Genomic DNA, 12,403 nt, shown 5'->3' on the forward strand with positions numbered 1-12,403 from the left:
AAGGAGTTTAACCTGCCCAAGAACCGCCTAATCTGTGACATGCCCACCAGGTGGAACTCAACGTTGGCCATGCTGCAGCGGCTGCACACGCAGCAGAGGGCCATCAATGAGTACCTGTGCGACTATGGCACCAGGACAGGGTCAGGGGAGCTTGTTTTTTTTTCCCCACGCCAGTGGACCATGATCAGGGATGCATGCACTGTCCTGTCACCATTTGAGGAGGCCACGAGGATGGTGAGCAGTGACAGTGCATGCATCAGTGACACTGTCCCCCTTGTCCACCTGTTGGAGCACACGCTGCGTGGAATAATGGACAGGGCACTTGAGGCAGAACAGAGGCAGGAAGAGGAGGACTTCCTTAGCTCTCAAGGCCCCCTTTATCCAGACAGTGTTCCTGCGTGTCCGCCGATCACACAGGAAGAGGAGGAGGAGGAGGAGGAGGAGGAGGAGGAAGATTGTGTCAGTATGGAGGTGGAGCCTGGCACTCAGCATCAGCAGCAGTCTTTAAGGGATCAGTCCCAAGAAACACATGGACTTGTACGTGGCTGGGAGGAGGTGGCTGCGGACCATGTCGTCCTTAGTGACCCAGAGGACTCCGGACCGAATGCCTCAGCAAACCTACGCTGCATGGCCTCCCTGATCCTGCAAAGCCTGCGTAAGGATCCTCGTATTCGTGGTATCAAGGAGAAGGACCAATACTGGCTGGCAACCCTCCTTGATCCACGTTACAAGGGTAAGGTTGCGGACCTTATCTTGCCATCGCAGAGGGAGCAGAGGATGAAACATCTTCGGGAGGCCTTGCAGAAAGGTCTGTGCAACGCGTTCCCAGAGACTGGGAAGTTACAAACTCCTGTTTCTGGACAACGTGTTGCTGAGGCTTCGGTCAGTCAAAGAAGGAGCGGTGGAGAAGGTGGCCGTCTGATCGATGCGTTCAGACAATTTTTTGGTCCGCAGCCCCAAGGTATGATCGGTTCCAGCAACCATCGCCAGCGTCTGTTTTACATGGTGCAGGAATACCTAGGGGCAAGATCAGACTTGGACACCTTTCCCACTGAAAATCCTCTGGGTTACTGGGTCTTGAGGATGGATCACTGGCCAGAGCTTGCACAGTATGCAATTGAGCTACTGGCCTGTCCTGCATCCAGCGTTCTTTCGGAACGCACATTCAGTGCTGCTGGAGGCGTGGTAACCGATCACAGGGTGCGTCTGTCCACTGACTCGGTCGATCGACTGACCTTCATAAAAATGAATCAGTCTTGGATCACCACCAGCTACCAAGCACCTGATGCTGATGTAACTGAATAATTTTTTTTGAAATCTCAGATCCCTTCAAAGACTGCCTATGCTGATGCTGAGTGACTATCCCTGAGTAATTATCCTCTTCCTCCTCAATCATCACGCTGATAGCTTGTAAGAACATTTTTGGTTCTGGGCGCCACCACCAGTGCCTAAGGCACAATTTTTCAGCCCCTGTTTAACAGGGGCGTGTAATTACAATTTTTGATGTAATACTTTGCAGCAGGGCTCGTTCCTGCGTTCCAACTAGAGTGTCTGTGAGGGGTTGCAGTGTTGTGGCACCAGCACCAGTGCCTAAGGCCCATTTTTTCTGCCCCTGTTTAACAGGGGCGTGTAATTACAATTTTTGATGCAATACTTTGCAGCAGGGCTCGTTCCTGCGTTCCAACTAGAGTGTCTGTGAGGGGTTGCAGTGTTGTGGCACCAGCACCAGTGCTTAAGGCCCATTTTTTCTGCCCCTGTTTAACAGGGGCGTGTAATTACAATTTTTGATGCAATACTTTGCAGCAGGGCTCGTTCCTGCGTTCCAACTAGAGTGTCTGTGAGGGGTTGCAGTGTTGTGGCACCAGCACCAGTGCCTAAGGCCCAATTTTTCAGCCCTTGTTTAACAGGGGCGTGTAATTACAATTTTTGAAGCAATACTTTGCAGCAGGGCTCGTTCCTGCGTTCCAACTAGAGTGTCTGTGAGGGGTTGCAGTGTTGTGGCACCAGCACCAATGCCTAAGGCCTAATTTTTCAGCTCCTGTTCAACAGGGGCATGTAATTACAATTCTTGATCTAATATTTCACAGCAGGGCCCTGTGAGGGCTTACAGTGTTGTGGCCACAGCAACACCTAAGGCCCAAATTTCTGCTGAGTATATAGGGCAGGACCCTACTTTCAAACAACTAACTTACAAACGACTCCTACTTGCAAACGGAAGGAGACAACAGGAAGTGAGATGAAATCTACCCCTAGGAAGGGAAATTCTCTCCTGTAAGAGTTAATATGGGAAAAACATTTCTCCTTTCCACTGATGCTTTCCAATCCATTGGGACAAAAAGTGAGGTGAAATCTTCTGAAGAGGAGGAAAGACAGCAAAACAAATGTCACAGGGGTGATAACCCTTCCCTATGTTTTCCAAAAAGCTTAAAAAAGATTTTTTGGCTGGAGCTAAACACGTTAAAAATGTACCCGTTCAAAATTACAGAGAGATTCTACTTAACAACAAACCTACAGTCCCTGTCTTGTTTGCACCGCCTGTATACTGCTGTTCAGAGTATATAGGGCCTGGTGGCCCCACACCTTTCCTTATTTTAATTTGGGTGTGGGGTTCCCCTTAATATCCATACAAGACCCAAAGGGCCTGGTAATGGACTGGGGGGTACCCATGCCGTTTGTCTCACTGATTTTCATCCATATTGCCAGGACCCGACATTACATTAAACCCGCAAGCAGTTTTAAATGAGATTTTTTCCTTTAAAAATGACATTTGGTGCAGGGACTGTTCTAAACACGGGAAACACGCGTCACTTTACAGGCATACTATAGACACCCCTCAGGTACAATATTTAAAGGAATATTTCACTTTTTTTTTTTTTTTACTTTAAGCATCATTAAAATCACTGCTCCCGAAAAAACTGCCGTTTTTAAAAGTTTTTTTTGCATTGATACATGTCCCCTGGGGTAGGACCCGGGTCCCCAAACCCTTTTTAGGACAATACCATGCAAATTAGTTTTTAAAATGAGCACTTTTGATTTTGAACGTTCGAGTCCCATAGAAGTCAATGGGGTTCTAACGTTCGTGCGAACTTTCGGTCCGTTCGCAGGTTCTGGTGCGAACCGAACCGGGGGGTGTTCGGCTCATCCCTATTCCTGAGCCAAGCAATTGCTAGAGATAATTGGATGACTCGGCAATGACTCTGCAAACACATACTGTACATGGCATCAAAATGATGCCACCCCCAGAGGTTCAGATTATAATAAAAAAACAGCATTCAGATTATAATAAAAAAACAGCATTCACCTTATAACAGCCACTTCTAATATTCATTGGGAATACTTGCAATTTTCTCAATGAATGCAAAGTGTTCTCTGTTTGGACGAGGTGGAGATTGTGACTTCACCACCCACCCTGCCTCTCCATACAATGGGAAAGAGCTTTATATTCACTGAGAAAATGCACAGTTTTCCTTGAATGGGTACTGTGCACAAGACCAGAAAACTAGCAGCAATTACTGTAGTAGCTGCCTATTACAGTGATTTCCGGTTTCCACAGTGATCCCACAAGTATAGTGCATACATCCTTAAACTTGTCCAAGATGGACCAATGTAACTATGCACAAATTGCAATACAGATACTCCTCACTTAACGACCAGGTTCTGTTCCAACGACCAGGTCGTTAAACGAATTGGTTCTAAAATGAGGAGTCACAAGTAATCAATTAATCAATATTTTAAGCATTCTTAACTACTGTATTGTACTGTACTGTGAAAAAAGGGTCTAAAACACAAAACCCCAGCTCAATAACGTTGTTTTAATTTGCATAAGCAAAGAACACAAACAAAAATTCTGTACTGTACTGTACAATACAATGATGCATAGCACGTTGTTTGGGTGGGGAGAGCTGCTCATAAGTCCGAGTGGTCGTTAAACAGGTAAGTCATTAAACGAGGAGTATCTGTACCTGGGATTGGTCTTTAAAGTGGGTGTAAACCCACTTTTTGGACTTCTACCTATAGGTAAGCCTAGAATAAGGCTTACCTATAGGTAGTAGAAATATCTCCTAAACGTGCGTTGTTTAGGAGATATTTCACTTGTAGTCCACCGAAAATTCCAACGGTGCATGCGCAGGGAAGAAACGAAACTAAGTGCTGTTTCTTCCCTAGCCTATGCCGTTAATCGCGGCTCCCCTGCGCGAGTAACCCCAGGAGTGATGTCACGCGTCTCCTGTGAATCACAGAGCCGGAGTAGTAAAGTAGTGAGTGTACAGCTTGTATAACAGTGTAAATTTGCTATTCCCTCAAAATAACTCAACACACAGCCATTAATGTCTAAACCACTGGCAACAAAAGTGAGTACACCCCTAAGTGAAAATGTCCAAATTGGGCCCTTTTCCCTGGCCGGTGTCATTTGACTCGTTAGTGTTACAAAGTCTCAGGTGTGAATGGGGAGCAGGTGTGTTAAACTTAGTATCATCACTATCACTCTCTCATACTGGTCACTGGCATTTCATTTCAGCATGTCACCTCATGGCAAATAACTCTCTGAGGATCTGAAAAAAAGAATTGTTGCTCTACATAAAGATGGCCTAGGCTAAAAGAAGATTGCTAAGACCCTGAAACCGAGCTGCAGCACGGTGGCCAAGACCATACAGCGGTTTAACAGGACAGTTCCACTCAGAACAGGCCTCGCCATGGTCGACCAAAGCAGTTGAGTGTACTCGCTCAGCATCATATCCAGAGGTTGTCTTTGGGAAATAGACGTATGAGTGCTGCCAGCATTGCTGCAGAGGTGGAAGGGGTGGGGGGTCAGCCTGTCAGTGCTCAGACCATACGCTGCACACTGCATCAAATTGGTCTGCATGGCTGTCATCCCAGAAGGAAGCCTCTTCTAAAGATGATGCACAAGAAAGCCTGCAAACAGTTTTGTGAAGACATGCAGACAAATGACATGGATTACTGGAACCATGTCCTGTGGTCTGATGAGACCAAGATAAACTTATTTGGTTCAGATGGTGTCAAGAGTGTGTGGTGGCAGCCAGGTGAGAAGTACAAAGACAAGTGTGTCTTGCCTACAGTCAAGCATGGTGGTGGAAATGGCATGGTCTGGGGCTGCATGAGTGCTGCTGACGCTGGGGAGCTACGGTTCATTGAGGGAACCATGAATGCCAACATGTACTGTGACATACTGAAGCAGAGCATGATCCCCTCCCTTCGGAGACTGGGCCTCAGGGCAGTATTCCAACATAATAACGACCCCAGACACACCTCCAAGACAACCACTGCCTTGCTAAAGAAGCTGAGGGTAAAGGTGATGGACTGGCCAAGCATGTCTCCAGACCTAAACCCTATTTAGCATCTGTGGGGCATCCTCAAACGGAAGGTGTAGGAGCGCAAGGTCTCTAACATCCACCAGCTCTGTGATGTCGTCATGGATTAGTGGAAGAGGACTCCAGTGGCAACCTGTGAAGCTCTGGTGAACTCCATGCCCAAGAGGGTTAAGGCAGTGCTGGAAAATAATGGTGGCCACACAAATATTGACACTTTGGGCCCAATTTGGACATTTTTACTTAGAGGTGTACTCACTTTTGTTGCCAGCAGTTTAGACATTAATGGCTGTGTGTTGAGTTATTTTGAGGGGACACCAAATTTACAGTGTTATATAAGCTGTACACTCACTACTTTATATTGTAGCAAAGTGTCATTTCTTCAGGGTTGTTACATGAAAAGATATAATAAAGTATTTACAAAAATGTGAAGGGTGTACTCACTTTTGTGAGATACTGTAAGTGGCACATAATGGGCTAGTATGCGATGCATACTAGCCATTATGATTTTCATTTGCAGGCTTTGCAGTGAGCAAAAGAGGAAGTAAAAACCATTAGGGTTTACTTCCTCTTTAAAGAAGATTCCTTTTTTGATTTAGAGGAAAGTAAGACAAAGTGCAAATAAGACAAAGCAATATTGAAAATATTGTAATGTAGTGTCAAATAATGTACAAAGTATGCAAAGAATGATATAGTTAACCATGTCTTGTATATTTAGCTTAGAACTGATTGCAGAAATGAGTACACTATAGTACCTGATCACCAGCTCCAATATCTTCTTCTCTACGATCTAAATGTACACCTTGAGCAATATCTGGAGACTGTTGTTCTAGAGCTACAAGCACGTTGCATGTCTTATAATCAAAACCTACATAAATGAAACAAAATATCATTGAGTGATTTACCATTTATACAGTAAAGAAAAAAAAAGAAAGAGTGTCTGTATTCATGAAAATTAAATATTTGTGGGCCAGGAAATATATTGCTTTCTAACCTTTTTCAGAGTCATCGTATCCAATGTATTTGATGGTGTCTCGAACTACCTTCTGGTAATCCACAACAGCTCGGGATGTGATTTCACCGCAGAGCAAAACCATTCCAGTTTTGCATACTGTCTCTGAAATATAACGAGTCACATTTAATGAATTCAAGTTGGTTATTATTTGTGGTATATATATATATATATGTATATATATATATATATATATATATATATATATATATATACACACACAGTGCCTTGCAAAAGTATTCACCCCTCTTGGCATTTTTCGTGTTTTGTTGCCTCACAACCTGGAATTAACATGGATTGTTTGAGGATTTGCATCATTTAATTTACAAAACATGCCCACAACTTTGAAGATGTTTTTTTTTAATTTATGAAGCAAACAACAAATAGGACAAACTAACAGAAAAACTCAATGTGCATAACTATTCCCCCCCCTAAAGTCAATACTTTGTAGTGCCACCTTTTGTGGCTATGACAGCTCCAAGTCACTTTGGATAAGTCTCTTTGAGCTTGCCACATCTTACCACTGGGAGTTTTGCCCATTCCTCATTGCAAAACTGCTCCAGCTCCTTCAATTTGGATGGTTTGCACTTGCGAACAGCAATCTTTAAGTCTGACCACAGATTTTCTATTGGATTGAGGTCTGGGCTTTGACTAGTCCATTACAACACATTTACATGTTTCCCCTTAAACCACCCAAGTGTTGCTTTAGCAGTGTGTTTGGGGTAATTGTCTTGCTGGCAGGTGAACCTCTGTCCTAGCCTCAAATCACACACAGAGTGATAAAGGTTTTGCTCAAGAACATCCCTATATTTAGTACCATCCATCTTTCCCTCAACTCTGACCAGTTTCCTAGTCCCAACTTCTGAAAAACATCCCCACAGCATTATGCTGCCACCACCACTGTTTCACTGTGGGGATGGTGTTCTTTGGGTGATGTGATGTGTTGGGTTTGTGCCAGACATAGCGTTTTCTTTGATGACCAAAAAGTTAAATTTTAGTCTCATCAGACCAGAGCACCTTCCTCCATACATTTTGGGAGTCTCCCACATGCCTTTTTTCGCAAACTCAAAACGTGCCATTTTGTTTTATGCTGAAAGTAATGGCTTTCTTCTGGCCACTCTGCCATAAAGCCCAACACTATGGAGCGTATGGCTTATTGTACAGATACTCCAGTCTCTGTTGTGGAACTCTGCAGCTCCTCCAGGTTTACCTTAGGTCTCTGTGCTGCCTCTTTGATTAATTCCCTCCTTGCCTGGTCCGTGAGTTTTGGTGTGCGGCCGTTTCTTGGCAGGTTTGTTGTTGTGCCATGTTCTTTCCATTTGGTTATGATAGATTTGATTGTGCTCCTACGGATCATCAAAGATTTGGATATTTTTTTATAACCTAACCCTGACTTGTACTTCTCAAAAACATTGTCCCTTACTTGTTTGGAGAGTTCCTTGGTCTTCATGGCAGTGTTTGGTTAGTGGTGCCTCTTGCTTAGGTGTTGCCGCCTCTGGGGCCTTTCAAAAAGGTGTGTATATGTAATGACAGATCATGTGACACTTAGATTGCACACAGGTCGACATCAATTCACTAATTATGAGACTTCTGAAGGTAATTTGTTGCACAGGAGCTTTTTATGGGCTTCATAACAAAGGGGGTAAATACATACGCACATGCCAATTATCGTTTTTTTATTTCTGAAAAATTGTTTTATGTATATATTTTTCTAATTTTACTTCACCAACTTGGACTATTGTGTTCTGATCCATCACATATAATTCAGATTAAAAAAAAAAACATTGAACTAAAGGCTATAATGTAACAAAATAGGTAAAAAGCCAAGGGGGGTGAATACTTTTGCAAGGCACTATATATATATATATATATATATATATATATATATATATATACACACACACTTTTATAAACAATTATAAATAGACATTTTAGGGCATAATAAAACATGGACAATGTCAGTAGAGCAGTGGATGTTGTCAGTAGGGCAGAGGTTGGTGTCAGTAGGACAGTGGATGATGTCAGAATTTTTTTATTTATTTTTATTATTGTTTTACTATTTTTTAGAAGCCCTGTTGAGGAGCTTTGGTGAAATATCAGGAGTCTAAAAACCCCTGATGTCTCACTTTTGAGACAGAAAAGGCCACTGAGGACAAAGATTCTCCAGTCCCTTTCTCTGCAGCTTCAGTTGCACTGCACAGTGAATGAACAGAGCGGCTTCCTGTCCAATAACAAACAGAATCATACTAACACAATTTACAATGCTTTAGTTGTGAAAGAACACAGTGAGAGATCAGTACAGATAACTCACTGTGTTCATTTAGAAAAGGAAGGGGCCAGTAAATGGCATATGCATTGGCCCCTTCCCCTGCTCTCCATCCTGAAACATCCCCCATAGCAGCTGTTGGGAGAGGAGGGCATCCGGCAGTGCTGTGGAGGGGAGGGGGCACAATGGGGGGGCAGTCAGCAGGGGGAATCTACTAGTATTCCAATCTCCAGCCGAGCCCAGACCCGCCTACCTGGGGAGAGAGACTGGAGTAAGTAGCAGATATACAGTATGTTGTTCAATGCTGCGCAGTAGTTGCAGAGTATCATGATCAGACTTTGCTTCGCTGCTTTTTGATCACTCTGCTCAACAGCCACTGCATAGATTTGAATGGGACCAAGTGCTGTGTATACTGGGTCCCCTGAGAGATTTTTAACTTCTGGCACTACTTCTTTAGGTTAAGAATTGACTGCTTACAATAATTTAGCATTTATTTAAAATATTTATACTGTATAACAGTGTATCAATTTTGCAATTTTGAAACTACCAATGCTATGAACACTACTTACCACAAGCAACCTTAGCATCAGGATCTTGCCGTAAATGAGCATCTAGAACGGCATCACTTATCTGATCACAGATCTTGTCTGCAGAAAGAAAATGTTATATGAATTATAAAAGAGCAATTTTTTTTTTTGAAAATTGTTTTTATTGCAATATTTTAAGTATGAGGTACAAAATAGAGCCTATTGGGCATACCCAGGTTCAAACATTGAAAAAACTAACACAAAAACTAGAAACAACCAATAAAAACTTTTTACACTTGAACCACCTAGGCAGGTTGAAACATATATGTCTTTCCCGACAAATCTTCAGAGCCTAGCTCACTATGAAGATAAATACTCTCTCAGAACTGAGATACCCAGAAACGTATCTGGCTAGTGTAACATGAGATCAAAGTCCTGTTAACTGAGAAATGGTGAATTACTATACGGAGTATATCCTAGTCATCTAGAGAGTCCACATTTGTAGACGGGGATTCCACCCATATGTCCCACATTTTGTGAATTTTTAAGCACAACCTCTGGACAAGTAAGTGGCCTTGTACAATGGAAGGGAAGTGTTAATTAACCTTTTCCAAAGATTAACGGATGGTGCAGCAGAGGATTTCCACTGGAGCACTATGGCCTTGCGTCAGTGGCGTCTCCAGCTTTCATATTTAGGGGAGGCACATGGGGGGGCAGGGACAAAAGTAGGGGGGCAACTATAAAATGCAATTATCTATCTATCTATCTATCTATCTATCTATCTATCTATCTATCTATCTATCTATCTATCTATCTATCTATCTAGATATATATCTACATATATAGATATATATCTATATATATATCCTGGGGCCCTTTACTACGATCCCACAATGGCCCTTTCACACGTTCTGCAGTGAGCTCCCTTCCTACTGTATTGCCCCCCCCCCCCAGGGGTGTCAGAAAACAAGAGATATATGTCACCAGCAAGGTTGTCTTGCCACCGGGCCCTGGTGTTCTGCCACTGCAGGGTTCCCCAGCCTCTTCTTGCTGTCCTGCCCCTGCTATTGACAGCGCTGGTCTGGCATCTTTTGGAATTTACAGGCTGGTTCTCCTGTCCTAAGGATAGGAGAAATCAGTCTGTTTTTTCAGTAACTGAGAGTCCTGGTGGAGTCCTTCCTGCAACTTGCTCTTCTCCCTGCCAATGAGGATGCAGGGGAAGGAGCAGATCGGGCGGCCGTGGTTTGTGAGCTCTCGCATTATGCAGTGTCAGCAAGCAGAGGGAGGGGGGAGGAATCACCCGCAGGAGCTGACTGGGGACGCTCTCCCTCTTAGACATTGCCTTTTTGTAAAAAAAAAAAAAAATTATATTATTTTTTTTTAATTGGGGGGGCACATGGTGGCCCCCCTAGGGACGCCACTGCCTTGCGTGCATAAGAGACTAATAATCCTAGGAGGGTTCTGACTGCACGACTATGAGCCAGAGGATCGACAAGACCCATCAGGCACACCTCCACCATCAGTGGGATCTGGATGGTGGTAACAGTGGAAATGACTGTAGCGACCTCCTTCCAAATTTTTTTTATTTGGGGACAGGTCCAGAATACATGAATAAAACCCACTGATGGTGCAATATACCTCCAGCAGAAAGCTAAGATAGACGGGTATATTTTATGTAAACATGTGGGTGTGTAATACACCCTATGCATAATCTTAAACTGTGTTAGTCTATCCCTTGCAGAAACAAATTGTGTGAAGGAACATTCCCACGCTTCTTCCCAATCCTCCGTATCCAGAGCAGGGAAGTCTTCCACCCATTTAGCCTTAAGAGTGTCAAGTCCTGTATGTAAATTAGGCAACAATTCTTTGTAAATGTTGGACAAAGGCTTGTTCATAGATTCGTCTCTGAGTAGATCCTCCAAAGTCGAAGTATAAAAAGCCACTTGAAAGTTTTCAAATTAAGTACTAAAAGCATGCCTAAGCTGCAAAAACCTGGGCCACCAAGAAGTATTTATGCAGGTCAGAACAAGCCAAACCGCCCTCCTTCCAAGGTCTCTGCAGCACTGTCAGCTTGAATCTCGGCAGGCCTGCGCCCCAGAGAAAGGAAAGCAGGGCAGTATTTATTAAGCAGAAAACCTTTCTGGGTATCCACACAGGGGAATGTCTAAGAACAAAGGGAAAAGCAGGTAAGAACTTCATCTTAAATACATTAATTCGTCCAATCAGGGAAAGGGGGAGATGAGCTCACGCATTCAGTCTAGCTTTCATGTTTTGTATTAATGGAGCTAGATTCAATGTATAGTAATTAGCAGTAGATGAGGAAATGTAGATTCCCAGGTATTTAATTCTGTTTGTCCATACTAAAGGGAGATTGGGGAAATGGTCCACGTACATGGCTAATTTTTCATGCACGGAGCCAACCTGAATGCCCCTGACCATGTTCACTTGTCTAAGGGCCTATGCCAATTGTGAAGGGGGATGAGAGGATGCCATCCAGTTTAATCCGTGCTGTCGGGCACCTATATAGAATTTCAATCCACCTACAGAATTCAACCCCAAATCCCATGACTTCCAGAACCGAGGACATATAAGGCCAGGTCACCGAATCAAATGCCTTCTCTATGTCCAATGCCACCAGTACCCTAGTGGAACTCTCAGAAGAAGGCAATTGCAGGTGAGTAACTACTCTGCGTAAGTTGATATCCTTCAATTTTCCTGGCAGTTTAAGCGATGTTGACCAAAGATGGGAGAGTCGTCTGCAACCGAGTTGCCAGAATTTTGGTTATCTTTAAGTCATAATTTAGTATAGAAATCGGCCTGTATGAGGCACACTGGGATTTATCCTTACCAGGTTTAAGGATTAAAACAATATGGGCCTGGTACACGGAAGGGGGTAAGGACATCTGTTCTTTACAATCAGCATAAATCTGTAAAAGTTTAGGTGCTAGCAGGGCTGCATACATTTTGTACCATTTACCAGGTTTTTTCCTGCTGGAAAACAAGCGAATCGCCGCTTCTATTTCTTTGGCAGTAAAATCCTTATCCAGGAACTCATAGTCCTCCTGAGATAGAGTGGGTGAATGTAAGGACTGTAGATACTCTGCAAGCCGCTCATTGGGCCAACTGGGGAGTCCTGTATAGAGATTTTCATAGAAAATTTTAAATTCATTCAAGATTTGATCGGAATCAGAGACGATTCTGCCATCTGAGCAACAAATTTTAGACACCACTGTTTGCATTTTAGAGTCCACAACCAAATTTGCCAGAGGTTTGC

At 43.4% G+C, this 12,403-nt stretch overlaps 1 protein-coding gene across 1 annotated transcript in view; it reads right to left on the reverse strand.

The window, feature by feature from the left end:
• Nucleotides 1-12,403, reverse strand: part of MAT1A (methionine adenosyltransferase 1A) — a 133,496-nt gene that overhangs the window by 58,744 nt on the left and 62,349 nt on the right. The window contains exons 2-4 of the mRNA XM_073596875.1: nt 9,172-9,249; nt 6,319-6,441; nt 6,080-6,192 (exon numbers count right to left, since the gene is read on the reverse strand). Coding sequence (XP_073452976.1) covers nt 6,080-6,192; nt 6,319-6,441; nt 9,172-9,249 — 314 coding nt within the window. The remainder of the gene's footprint in view (nt 1-6,079; nt 6,193-6,318; nt 6,442-9,171; nt 9,250-12,403) is intronic.

Source organism: Aquarana catesbeiana, linkage group LG08 (assembly GCF_042186555.1).
Source record: "Aquarana catesbeiana isolate 2022-GZ linkage group LG08, ASM4218655v1, whole genome shotgun sequence".
NCBI lineage: Eukaryota > Metazoa > Chordata > Amphibia > Anura > Ranidae > Aquarana > Aquarana catesbeiana.